The sequence below is a fragment of the Balaenoptera musculus genome, chromosome 4 (genome assembly GCF_009873245.2).
Source record: "Balaenoptera musculus isolate JJ_BM4_2016_0621 chromosome 4, mBalMus1.pri.v3, whole genome shotgun sequence".
Classification (NCBI taxonomy): Eukaryota; Metazoa; Chordata; class Mammalia; order Artiodactyla; family Balaenopteridae; genus Balaenoptera; species Balaenoptera musculus.
In genome coordinates, this window is record NC_045788.1 from 71,757,965 (window position 1) to 71,771,635 (window position 13,671).

The 13,671-nt window shown below is 42.9% G+C and overlaps 1 protein-coding gene across 2 annotated transcripts in view; it reads right to left on the minus strand.

The window, feature by feature from the left end:
* Nucleotides 1-2,599: 2,599 nt before the first annotated feature.
* APOD (apolipoprotein D) overlaps nucleotides 2,600-13,671 on the minus strand; it is a 71,211-nt gene continuing 60,139 nt past the window's right edge. For both annotated transcript variants that reach the window (XM_036851714.1, XM_036851716.1), the window contains 4 exons: nucleotides 13,241-13,393; nucleotides 9,123-9,244; nucleotides 5,746-5,834; nucleotides 2,600-3,983 (listed from right to left, as the gene is read on the minus strand). In XM_036851714.1, coding sequence (XP_036707609.1) covers nucleotides 3,748-3,983; nucleotides 5,746-5,834; nucleotides 9,123-9,244; nucleotides 13,241-13,393 — 600 coding nt within the window. In that variant the 3' untranslated portion in view covers nucleotides 2,600-3,747. The remainder of the gene's footprint in view (nucleotides 3,984-5,745; nucleotides 5,835-9,122; nucleotides 9,245-13,240; nucleotides 13,394-13,671) is intronic.

The following is a 13,671-nucleotide window of genomic DNA, read 5'->3' on the forward strand; positions in this document are numbered from 1 at the left end:
CAGGTATCCCTTCCTTTGTAGAAAAAAATTTACTTAATTAATCTTGTACAAAACTATAATGCACAGAACTATAAATGTTTGACCTGGAAGAGTCCTTAGAGGTACCTCATCTAGTTCTTTTAATGACATAACGCGCAGGTGAGGAAACAGCCGGGAGGGGAGGGGAATGCTGGAGGACGCGGCTAAGTCGACTGAAGCAGGGACTGTCCTTGGATCCCATCCCAGTGTGCTTTCCACCACATCACCCCTCAGGACTCCCAACTAGTTCAGTTCACCTTGCTCTGCTGGAAAACCTTAGATCTGATGAACCTATTTTCATCTCGTATTTGATATTTAGTCAAAATATTGATTTTAGCATAAAAGTTGGCCATATTTAACAAATATTCAAAATGTTAATAGTTTCTCATAATCATCAAGATGAAAATGATTGCTTTGGGGGGAAACTTTTAAATAAAAGAACACAACATTTAGACAACTGTGTAAACAAAAACTTTCTCAATTACTTATCTCCCTTCATGCCACCTAGAAGTGTACAGAGGGCCTTGTTGGTAGTAAATAAAGATTGTTTTAATCACAGGTCCTATATTCACAAATCAAGCCACCATCTCCGGTGTAACGGAAATGCAGTGTGATAAGAGTAGAGTCCAGAAAGGTCTCAAAGCCTGAGGTAATTATTGGAAGAAGCCTGTTTCTTTGGGGTTTGGCACTCGACTTGCTAGAGGGCCAGGCTGAACTAGGAGGAAGTTTTAGGGTCTAAAGTTTTAGGGCCTACACGACAAACACCAACAGCGAAAATAAAAAAGGAAAATAAATCATTCCGTAATTCCACCATTCTAACATATTAATTGCTATCATTTCTCTGTTCACTTTTAGTCCTTGATTTTATGCCATCATTTTATGAACTACAAGTACAACTTAGGTACAATGTTGCCTTCTTTTTTTCACTCAAAAAGTGAACACTTTTGTTTTAGGGCTATTTGAGGTTGCAAGGAACATTCACTCTGTCAAGTTACATTAGCTCAAAAAAAAGGTGTGTGTGTGTAGGTGTGTGTGTGAGCCTAATCTTAAAGAAATCCAAACTCAGGAACCTAAGACAGCTAAGCTCCACAGGAACTGGCGCTAGGACGCAGACAGCAGTCAGATACTGAAGCTGCTGGTGGGACCTTGGGTGGGGTCTGGGCTTATCTTTGCATTTCTGTTCTGCACTCTCATAACTTCAGTTGTGCATCACCAAAAATGGCCACCCCAAACTACACGACCTTATGGTTATGACTTACAGAGTTTTCAATTATCCTTTCTCTACATCTCTTAAAGTCAGATTCTGATTAGATTGGCCTAATTTATCTTTTTCATCCAGGTAGGCCACAAAAATCAGAGGTTTCTGTTCAGCCTGTGGATTGGCTGTCATTAGCGCAGGTGGACACACCTTGGTCTTATCGGATGTGGCTGGGTAAGCAGAGCACATGTTCCAGACTCTATCTCTGCAGGCAGCAAGGCCACATGCGGGACCCCTCCTCTTCCTCCCCTCCTCCACCTTTTTCCACCCCCCCCCCCACACATAAGTGGTGAGTGTGGGCTGGCAGGCACAGCTCCCATGTGGTCTTGTAGTCTTCATAACTATGAATTTTAATGAGTACACCACATTACAACAAGTGGCTGTTCCATAATTTATGATCTCATTCCTCTGCTGTTTTAGTTTTAGTTTAGCTCCTCTTAGTTTGGGGGCTGCTACGAGTAAAAGTATGATGAACATTTTTGTACATATATCTTCCCTTTCATCTGGATAATATAAAATAATCTTTAAATTACATAGATTAAATTATATTCTCTGAGCACTTGCAGGATATAAAACATAACCTTGTATTTTTTGTTGTTGTTTAAGAAATGTCTGTACCTGCTAGAGATTTATCCTTAGGTAGCTAACAGGCAAAATAATAGGATGTGCTCTTTAGGATTTGCTTCAAAACACTCTATGAAAAAAAATTGGGGGTGGGTGGGTGATAGCTGAAGCAAGATTGGTGAGATGTTGATGACTGTTGGAGCTGATGATGGGTACATAGGCACAGGGGGATTTACTACTGTCTCTATTTTGCTGTTTACTTCCCATTTCCCTTCTCTTGCTCTCCCTTCTGGATGTTTTGTTGTTTTTCCGCACGTTTCCTCTAGATACGTGGTGCCCCCATGCTATCCTCTGAATTCCCCCCATTTTCTGAGGTTCAGTCACCTCTGATACCTGCACTGTAAAGGTGCAAAATGTAGCCATGTTCATTGTTTTAGATGCTACCAGACAGCTGTTAAGAGGAACACAATGATAGCTTGTCTTGTACCATGAGTTAAGAGAGAGATAAGCAGCTTAACACTCTTGGGAAGAACTGTATTTTAGAAGAGGAGCCAGGTACCCTCTGGTGGGGTGGGCAGTGTGATAAAACACAGATGCAACAGTAGGCCGAGCTTGTGGGAAGAGGCTCTTCTTCAATACCTACCTCTCCATCACCGCCTTTTTGTCCAATGGTTTTCAGCCTTTAGGAGTTTCGAATAGCAAGCTACATTTTGAGGTCATATTTATTTAGTAAAATGAAAATGATACATATTAAGTTTCTTGGAATTTTTATAACCTTTAATATAAAGCAGTGAAGCGTCGCAAGTGCTCAAGGAAATATTTTATATTCATGCTGAAAATGCAAAAAGCTAATCAAATGGCTTAATTTTCTATTCATTTCCCAAAACATTAGTGGATTACAAATATTATGTGACCTAAGAGTAATCGCAGGGTGATGATTTTGAGATTGTTCTGATTTTAATAGTAAAATGTAAAGAACAACAACAACAACAAACTCCAGGTGGTTCCTGACTCCTTGAAGCCGGGACACTCTGAGATGTGACTGTACAACCTTGTGGGTACCTATGCCTGGCAGGGGTTGAGACCTTCTCGGAGCTCCCATGTCTCCCTCCACATGCCTCTGCCTATGGACCCCTCAGCTTGGATTAAAATTGTATCTTTACTTGTCAGTCTCCCTCCCTAGTCTGTGAGCTGCTGTGGGAGGAGAGGGATTCTGTATTTTTCAATGCCTGGAATGCAGTCGGGTCCCAGTAAATATCAGTTGAATAAAAGACCCAAAAATTATTTTCTTAAAAAAATTCCCATAGCTTCACCCTCATAGATTCTCTTCTTCCTGGCACAGACCCAAGATGGTCCCATTCTTCACCTGACTCTGAAGACCTCCTGATAAGAAAGTAAATGCCTCCAGGAAACTGCCTGTCAGAGACTCAAAAACTCCAAATGATTCCCCGCTATGGACTGCCTACTGCAGGATGGGGCCACCTGGATTCAGGTCACCTGGTATGTGCCTTTGCCATCAGCTTTCCCTTTCTAGAAACAAGATTTTTACCTTTAAACTGTTCAGTGCTTCTTTTTTTTTTTTCAACATAACTGCTTAAGGATTTCCAAACATAAGCTTAGAATTTAAAACTCCCAATAATTAGTCCAATTTGTGGTCTACTGTGAGCACAGCAGGTCAGCAGCAAGTTTATTATCAGGCTTGCAAGGTAACAGGATGGTGCATGGCTAAGTGTTTGGGCCAACTTGCCTTGAGTTCCTCTCCACTAGCTTCTGCTGTCACATTTCCCTTCTGGTATTTGTAATAGTTTGCTGTGGTGGTTTGGGTTGTCTTTATGAGGGGTGGTGTAGGGGAAAAGCAAAGCAAAAGAAGGAACATGGAGCGAATGCAGCCTCCCTTTAGAGCCTGGTTATAGGAACTCGGGGCAGTTCACCTGATCTGTGACAGTTATTTTCTCAATGTCAATGTTATTAGAGGTCAGGATATCTTTGAGATAGGTCACTGTTTCTGGAGGGAGATAAGGGTTTCTTCCCAAGAGCCAAACATGATCCATGTGAAAAAGCCAGATGATTGTGGTACAGGAGTACACGAGGGCGTAGTTCTCATAGTCGGTGGCCAGGACCCAGTACGGAGCTGATGGCATGACTGAAAACCAGAGAAAGGCAGTATTAGGAGGGACCAGGGCAAGAGAAACCTTCACCTCTAGCGCCCTGGAAGCCAGGCTCTGGGGTTCTAATTCTTCTACATCAGTGGTTCTTAATTGTGACTTCACGTGGGAATCATACGGGAACTTTGAAAAATACCAGGCCCACCTCCCCTCACCCCGACTCCCAAATTCTGAACTGGAGGCTGTTGGTACTTTTGAAAGCTCCCCAGTGATTCCAGTGTGCAGCCAGTGTTCAGAGTCATCATTCTGGATCCCCCCCCCCCCACTCCCTGATTGCAGGTTGGTACCTGGAAGTCCATAATACCTGGGAGGTTTGGCTGTACCCCCTGGACCAACAGGCAGCATTTAGCACTAGTGTGTATGGAACCACCACTTAGCTAAGCGGAGTCAAGAATGTAAGGTCAGGGGCCCCAGGCTTTCCAAGTTTGTACCACTCAGCTTCCTCTAGAACCCACCTACGGAAGGAGGTAGGGGCTAATGTTGGTCTGCTTGTTTTTCTTCTTGTGCGAACTTTGAAAATCCCACCATTCTTAAGAATGCAGTAAATCAGGTGGTAACAGGTTACGATTCACTGATTGACATCTGTATAGTGTTGAAAGCTCAACATTAAAACGGTCCTTAAGAGAGATGGAGAATTTACTTTCCCCATCTGAATCCAGAAACTTCCTCTGTGAACTTGACCTCCACAGCCAAGGTCCAAGTCAAGTGTGTGGTTGAACCACACTGGCTCCATTTTGTCAGCTCCATCTTAGGCCTGCAGTCCTACCCTCTCCCTTTTTTTGTGCGACTGAGCTTTAGCTTACTCACAAGGAATACACCCAAGCCAGATTAGTTCCCTATAAACTTCATCTGACGTGAAAACTGGAAGAACACCTTTTGCTGACACAGGGGGTTAATGGTCACGAGACCCCTGGGGTGAGAGTGCGTGGAGGAAAACCCCTCAGTTCCTGTCAATGTGGACGTGCTTCTCTTTAGTAGTCATTCTATTTTTAGCTTTGGCTCCTTTAAGTGCCCCTGTACCCCTTTTGGCAGAATGCAGTGCAGCTGTGAATGCCTCCTAGGGTCGTCCACCTGATTCTACCCACAATAAACTTCTTAATTGTTCTTTATGGAGTTGTCTGCTTCGTTTCCAGTCTCAAAGTTCCTTTTCAGTTCAGAGGATATTATTCAGTAACTCCACTTCCCAACACCAGGGAAAAGTCACTGCCCAGCTTGTTAAAGTTAAGGGGAAGGTGGACCCAAATGAAACTCCAACAATTTGGCTAGAAAATGGCAGACAGAGCCAGGACTCCAATTTACCTTCACTCTTATCATCTCTTACCTCCAAGATTTCTCACATGTTAGTTGTTCTGTTAATAACTACTAATTTTTCAGTTATTAGTTTCCTCTGGGAAACAAGACTGGCTTGGGTCTCCTACGGCTCATGCCCAGTGGCCTCCAATCTGTGCTTCCTCTATTGACACACTTACTGTAGTTTTATAGTAAGTCACCTGGGTGCTTGTCAGTATCCACACTGACATGTAAGCTTCTCAGGGACGAGGGCCAGCTCTGTCTTGCTCATCTTTGCATCTCCAGGGCCTAGCCCAGCGCATGGCAGGTAGGAGGTGCTCAACGAATAATTATGCATTGAATCAGTATGGGTGACACTCAGATGTGACGGGAGTGCTCTGACCCAGGGCTCTAGCCTTCCGTTTGCATATCTCCTGTCCTTGACACCTCCTGCGAGAAGTGTATACTTACACCAGAAAAACTTAACTCCCAACTTGGCGGGCTCCGTGATGTTCTCCTGGGTGGCTTCACCTTCAATTTGATTCACAGTTCCATCAGCTCTGCAATGAGTTAAAAACAAAAACCAAAAAACCTGAACTCATTAAAAGACCCAAATCAAGGAAAGGCAAGATTTGTGACACCAACAATCATGGTGGCCAACATTGCAATTTCTGGGTAGGAGCTTCTTGAAAACAGGTTGGGTCCTAGTTCCATTCCCTCCCCTTCACTTTCTTGCTGTCTCTGAGACGGAGCAGAGGAAGACAACTTTTGGGTGATATGAATCAACAATTGCAATGCCCCAGGACTGGATAATATGTGAGGCCCTGGTATTTCAACACTGTTTTTTGGAGTGTATGTAGTAGCCTGCAAGGCCATTTTCTGCTCCTGGGCTCCAAACCAAGAGGGAGGAAAAGGGAAGGGAAGAACAAGCAAATAAAACAACCCAACACAGAACAAAGATTCACTTCTTCAAAAATGAGGAAGGAAAAAATAAGGACTGACTGGATTACTGAAAATCATGTAAAACATGGAATCTGGAGATCTGCCAAGTTTCCCCCTCTTTGGGCCTCAGTGATATCACGTGACATCATTTGTCCCATAAAGGGGTTCATATGCCTGGGTTCATAGCTCTGAGACCCCATCCAGTTCAGCAAGCTTCTGATCGAGTGTGGGAGATTCTGACGTAGGCCAGGACAAAGCAGGCAGTGAGGAAACATTTACCTCACTTCAGGGATTCTCCCAGGCATCCAGATCTCAGAGACATTAGATGTGAAGAAATGTGCATCTTACAATTAATGCCACCTTACAATTGTTAGTGTCATTTCTTTTTTAGTGGTATATAAAATGGCGATGTCTTAAAAGCGATGGTCTTTTTGCTTGGATGGATGAAATACTTTCACTCTTTTGAAGGGAGCTGGCCCCATTTCTGGATAACTTCCAATGACCCCCTGGATCTAAGGGAAAGGGGAAAGGCCTAGGGATTGAGGCTGCGAAGGAGGGTGCTCTTCCTAGCAGGCCAACAGAGGAGTTTCCTGTTCACCAGTTCTCAGAGGGGCAGACAAACTAAAATTGGAGCAATGGCATGTGTTAGAAAGTCAGTAGGCTATGGTTAGTGGGGATGGATATCCTAGAAACCAGACAATAAGCAGCAGGTAAGGGGGTTGGGAGTGGGAAATGTTCTCTGATGCTCCTGGATTGCATAGTCTGTTTATCACTGAGTAGGGCTGGAGACCGTGCCCGGCTCTCACCTGGGAGTCAACCTGTAAGACGGAAGATGGTCCATTTCTATCTGCATGCAGTTGCTTAGCAACAAACCAGTCTCTTCCCAACAGACTTTCCCCCTTTTCACTATCATTTATGTTTTGCTCAAGGACAGTTTTCAAAATACCAGTCTCTGATCATAAACTCACAACTTGTTCATAGGAAAAATGCATTTGTATTTTCAAGGGTAGCAGTATATTAGCAATAATAGGTAATATTAAATGATTACCACATACCAAACACTGTTCTAAGTGCTTTACATGTGTTACCCCATTTAATGTTCACACAGTCTTATGGACGGACATACTATGATTATTGCCAATTTACAGAGGAGGAAACTGAGGCCTAGAAAATTACCATAACTAACCTAAGATCACATCATTAGTAAGTGGTAGAACCAGGATTTGAAACTGGGCACCTAACCCCTTCAGCTCCCAGCCCTGAGCCAGCTGCTTTGGCCCCAGCATTCTGACACTGGCTAAGGGTATTTTGCTCAGGCTCCCTGCCATGCCCCCTGCTTGTTCTGCAGAATCTATACCATTTTCCTGACTAACAAACCTTTCTCCATATGCCTTTGCTCTTAAGTAGAAGTGACCATAGAGGCAGAGTGACCTAATACTCCGGGTCCAGTTAAAGATGATTCCTGGCCAACTCAGAAGGAGAGCTGGGGGCATCTGATGGGTTTTGGGATCTGTGTCATTGTCTGACTCTTGACCTTAGAATGGGACAAAATATTTCAAATTAAGTCATTGTTACTTTGGGGCCTATAAAATTCCTGTGAGACCTTCTGGGGGTCTGCATCTCAATTCCTGTAGCCCTTACTGGGCTCTGAAATGAGTGGGATTTTTCTTTAGAGTTGCTCAAGATTCTTACTTTATTTCTTTGGTTTATGCGGGGTCAGAGAGTCAGCCCACTGTACTGTGGCTCACAGGAAGCTTAATGGGTAGTAGGATGGCCATGCAAAACCTCTCTGAGCCTGAGTAACTTCCAGGCTGGGTGGTAGTTGTTTCCTTGCAGTTGAACACAGTTCTTAGACAACTTAGGAAACAGGAATGGCAACCATTCATGCCCTGCCTCTTTCATATATCTTCTGGTCTCTTCCCCATTTCACTTCTCCCTGGTGTTGAATCTCAGCTTCATCACTTATAAGCTGTGTGACCCTTGGGCAAATTACTTTACCTCTCTGTACCTCATTTTCCTCATCCATAAAAAGGGGGTTAATAATAGTACCAACCTCAGGTTGCTATGGGGATTAAATGAATATCTATGCTCATTTACATGTACATACATAAATAGATGTATATGTACACACATGTATATATACGTACACATACAGAACAGTGCCTTGCACATAGGAAATGCTTAATTAATATTACTCACCATTGTTTATTGTTACTCTTATCTTTGTTGATGGCAGGTGGGTAGGAGTTCTTCCTAGGTTTCTTTTTAAGTTTATATTTGCTTTCTAAAGTATGAATTTTGGGATCAAATATCAGTCTGTTAGAAGTAATAGAAAAATATCTTTCTGTAGGTTCTCCTGTTCACACAACCTAGAGTGTGACTATGTATGTATCTGATTCTTGCTTAATAAGAAAAGGAGTTTCCTAAGAGTTAAAGCTGTCTGGAGATGGGATAAATTGTCATGGAAGATGTTGAGCTCCCAGTTTCTGGAAGGATTCAAGCTATGCTGGATGCCCTCCATCAGCAGATGATATAGAAAGTGCTTCTCTCTTGGTTTGGAGGTCAGACAAGAGGGTCCTTTGCTGTCCTTTGCTACCAGAGGGTCTGTTTTGCAATGAGAGCAGGAACCTTGCAGTTTGTGTTACCATTGAGTGCCTAGGACCTCTCACAAGGTGTGGGACACAATAAGGTGCTCAGCAAGTGGTCGTGGAAATGAATGAGTGACTTCTAGTCCCTACCATCCTGCCTGCCAAAAGCTTTCCTCTCAGGACCTGTCGTGAGCAGCCCAGACCCAGCAATGTCTGCATCCTCCCCACACTAGACGGCAAGGACACCAGTCACCCCAGGACAGTCTCTGCAGGGCTCCCTCCCGGACGTGTGTTGCCTTTGAAAGCACAGCCTCTCACCTCAGCTCCTTGTTTATCACTTTGATGTTTCCGTTTTCCATTAGCGAGTAGTTGGCTTGGATGCAACTTCCCTTCTCAAAGCTGACTGGGATCTTCTCAATTTCATACCATCTTCCAAGATACTGCAGAGACAACGACAAGCAGAGCAAACCCTGTGGCTCTCTGGGGACCTGCAAACTCTTCCCCATTGTTGTCTTTCAGAGCAGAGCCTTTTCCTGGGGTAACCAGGCAAAATGGGCTGCACTGTTCCCAGCAGCCACTGAGCAAGATATTGACTCAAATGGTAATAAGTGAATCGGATGTGTGGGCATTTGTTGAATGCCACAGTCCATTCCTAAAGTGCTTTTTATTTAGCTATGCTTTCAGTGTCCCCTTCAGTCAAAATCTATGTGAAATTCTAAACTCTGTAAAAGGAAGGGATTGGTTTAGATGATGTAAGGTGCCATCTCAAATATTTTATGATTCTCCAAGACATCTTTGAATTGTGTGCAAAGTCAGATGTGTTTACTGTGGGGAGCTGGGTCTCCAGAGTTGGTTAAATTCTCCTCATATAATCCCACACAGGGAGTTGGTCACAAAGGCTTTTGGCAGGTGGTCAAGATTTAGAAGACCTGTATCATTCCTCCCCTGGGGGCTTGCTCTCTGTCCATAATTTCGCTGCACAGAGTCATCTTTAAAGGAAGTGAGCAACTGCACGGGTGAGGGTGAGGGGAGAGAGGCACGCTCCTGCTTCCGTACATTGCTGGGCATAGAGACTGCTCCAATCTACAGCCTTCATGAGGGCAACTTGGCAGTATCTAGCAAAACTAAAACTACATATACTCTGGCCCAACAATTTCACCTCTGAGAAGGTATCCTCCTGAAATTAAGAAATGATGTACGTATAAGGTTATTCATTGCAGTCCTATTTGTAATAATAAAAGACAGGAAACAGCCTAAGTGAGCATTAGTAGGGGACTGGGTAAATAAATGATGGCACATCCATACAATGGAATGTTATACACCCTCTTTTAAAAGAGCTATATGTAATTATCTCCAAGATACATTTAATGGAAAAAGAGCCAGGTGCAAAATAGTGTATATATTAAACTACCTTTTATGTAAAAATGGGGGAAAAGGTTATTATATCAGTTCTCTATTGCTGCTGTAACAAATTACCACAAGTTTAAAACACCACAAATTTATAGTCTCATGGTTTTGTACATCAGAAGTCTGACACGGGTCTCACTGGGTTAAGATCAAAGTGCTGGCAGTGCTACATTCCTTTCCAGAGGCTCTAGAGGAGAATCTATCTTCTTGCCCTTTCCAGGTTCTAGAGGCCGTTTGCATTCCTTGGTTTGTGAATCCCTTCCTCCATCTTCAGAGGCAGCAAAAGCAGGTCAAATCCCTCTCACACTGCATCTCTTTGACTATTCTTCCATCATCACATCTCTCTGACCACAGCTGGGTAAGGTTCTTTGCTTCTAATGATTAGATTGGACCCACCTGATAATGCAGGATACTTTTGCCATCTCGGGCTCCATTACTTTAATCACAGCTTCAAAATCCCCTTTTCCGTGTAAAGAAACCATTTGCAGATTCTGGGGAATATGGCATGGACATCATTCTTCCTACTGCAGTTATGTATGTGCTTTTTTATATATGTACATATTATCTCCCAAAAGATACACCATAAGCTGTTTTTAGTGGTTGCTACTGGGGAGGAAAACTGAGGCTGGGATATAGGGGTGGAAAGGAAAGTTTTTATTGTATGTCCTTTTGCATCTTCAGAATTTTGAACCATGTGAATATATTTACCTAGTCAAAATATTGATTGAAATTATTTTAGAAATTTAAAAATGTATTACTCAACAAAACAAAATCAAGGAGATGCAGTCACCTTCAAAAAAGTCAGAATTTGAAATGAGAGCATACTGCAAATAGGTATCAGTATTGCTTCGGTCACCTGGCTCTCTGCTAAAATATCTACCCACATTTAGGGTATAAATTTCCCACTCATTTGTTAAAGGACATCTTTCAATTAAAATCACTGAACTTAACAGGCATTTAAAGCACTGAAGAATAAGGTTAAAGGTCAGCTGGTTTCATAGGCATCCTCAGAAAATCTCCATTATATACAATGCATTTTAAATAGTTCTATTATTGTTAAGGTGACTTTAATGCTCCACAATTAAAAACGAGAACACACGATTTTCCAGAAAGGAAGAAACTCAGAGGTGGAAGATTGCTTTTCATGTCATGTTCCCTCATGATCTCATAATATTTTTGTGAAGGTCTTTTTGTCTTTGGAGGTCTCTGTTTCTCTATCTCTATGAGGAGAATGCAATGTTTAAAGATAATTATGAAAAGGAAGAAGTAAAACTATCTCCATTTCCAGATGACAGGGTTTTATATATAGAAAATCCTAAGGAATACACACACACACACACACACACACAATTATTAGAACTAACAGATGAATTCAGCAAGATTAAAGATACAAGAATTAATATATAGAAATAAAATGTATTTCTATACTTAAAATGACCAATCTGCAAATTAATTTAAGAAAATCCCATTTATAGTAGCATCAAAAGAATCAAATTCTTATGAAAAAATTTAACCAAAGAAGCATAAAACATACTCTGAAAACTACAAAACATTGTTGAAGTAAATTAAAGGAGACCTAAGTAAATGGAAAGACATCCTATGTTCATGGATAGGAAGACTTAAAATTGTTAAGATGGCAATACTCTCCAAATTGACCAACAGATTTAATACAGTCTCTATCAAAATTCCAACTTGCTTCTTTGCAGAAATTGACAAAATGAGCCTAAAATTTATACGGAAATACAAAGGGCCCAGAATAGCCAGAAGAACAAAGTTGAAGAACTCATATATTCTGATGTCAAAACTTACTACAAAGCTACAGTAATCAAGACTATACTGTGCTGGTATAAGGACAGACATATAGATCAATAGAATAGAATTGAGGGTCCAAAAATAAACTCTTACACATATGGTCAATTGATTTTCAACAAGGGTGTCAAGACCATTCAATGGCGAAAGAATAGTCTTATCAACAAACTGTCCTGGAACAACTGGATATCCTCATGCCAAAGAAAGAAGTTTGACTCCTACATCACACAGTATACAAAATTTAACTTAAAATGAATCAAAGACTTAAATGTAAGAACTACAACTGTAAATCACTTAGAAGAAAATATAGGAGTAAATCTTCATAACCTTAGACTAGGCAATTTTTTTTAGATATGCCACCAAAAGCACAAGCAACAAAAGAAAAAATAGATAAATTGGACTTCATTAATATTAAAAAGTTTTGTGCTCAAAAGACACATCAATAAGGTGAAAAGACAATCTTTACCATATATGGGGGAGTTGATTCTATCGATATCTTTTAAGTGCAGGTAACAAGAAAGCCCCTTGGGGGAGTGCTGTCCTCTCCTGGGCTCTGTTTGAGTAACCTGTGGGGGTCCTGCACTCCTGGGAAGCCTAGTTTTGAATCCTACTCTGCATTTACTGGCTGTGTGACCTGAGTGGGTTGCAAGCTCTCTGAAGTTCAGCTTCTTCAGCTGTAGAGTGAGGATAATATTTCTGCAGCAGCTGCTGTCAATGCCCTGTCCCATGTCCTTTCAGCCCACCTCTGGGCTCACTTCCATCACAGCGGGCTTCCCATACACACTGCCAGCTTCCCACCTTGAGCCCCTGGGTCTCCTTCTCTGCCACAGGCTTGGCCAGTGCCATGGGAACTCCCACTGCCCACCTACATCTGTCCGTGAGACAACCTGAGGCACATTCTACATATTTCCTCAGAGGATCCCCAGCAGGATTGAACTCCATTGTTCCCAGAGTAACCTGCTCATGTGAGCAGGTTACTTTCCTGCCTTCTCTGTCTGTTTCCCCACATGCCCACTCAGGCTTCCTGGGATCATCTTCTAACACATCTCTGCTCCCCAGTTCTTGTCTCAGGGTCTGCTTTGGGGGAGCTCCCAGTAAGATAAGTACCTACCCCAAGGCTTGCTGTGGCCATTAAAGCAGAAGAATAAAACCGAACCTGGTAGGATGCTTATGCAAACAGGAGACAGCAAAACAAGCGGGAGTTTAGCCTTTTACCGCACCTTATTCACGTCAAAGTTCTCCTGCACTGGAGGATTTGGGCATTTCCCGAGATGGAAAGCTTGTCCCTCAGCTGCTCCGAAGAGTCCGGCCAGGGCAGGAAGCAGCAGCAGCAGCGCTGGTACCATCTTGGAGCTGGGTGGCTGGAGGTGGACCTGGAGTGGGGAGAACAAAGCAGCTGGAGGCGCTCGGAGTCTCCTGAGGGCACAGAGTCCCCAGAGGAAAATTTCTGGGCTGGCCGGTCCCTCTGTGCGCAGCCTCCCGCTCAGCCTGTCTGAGCCCCTCATCCCCCAGGGCCACCTCAGTCATCAGTGTCACCGTGAGGCCCTCCACCCCTGTGAGCCTCTCTAGAAGCTTTTGTGCCACCATTAGAACACATTCTGCCTGGTATTAGTTTGTTGGATTTATTTTGCCAGCTCCCCTGACCCTACAC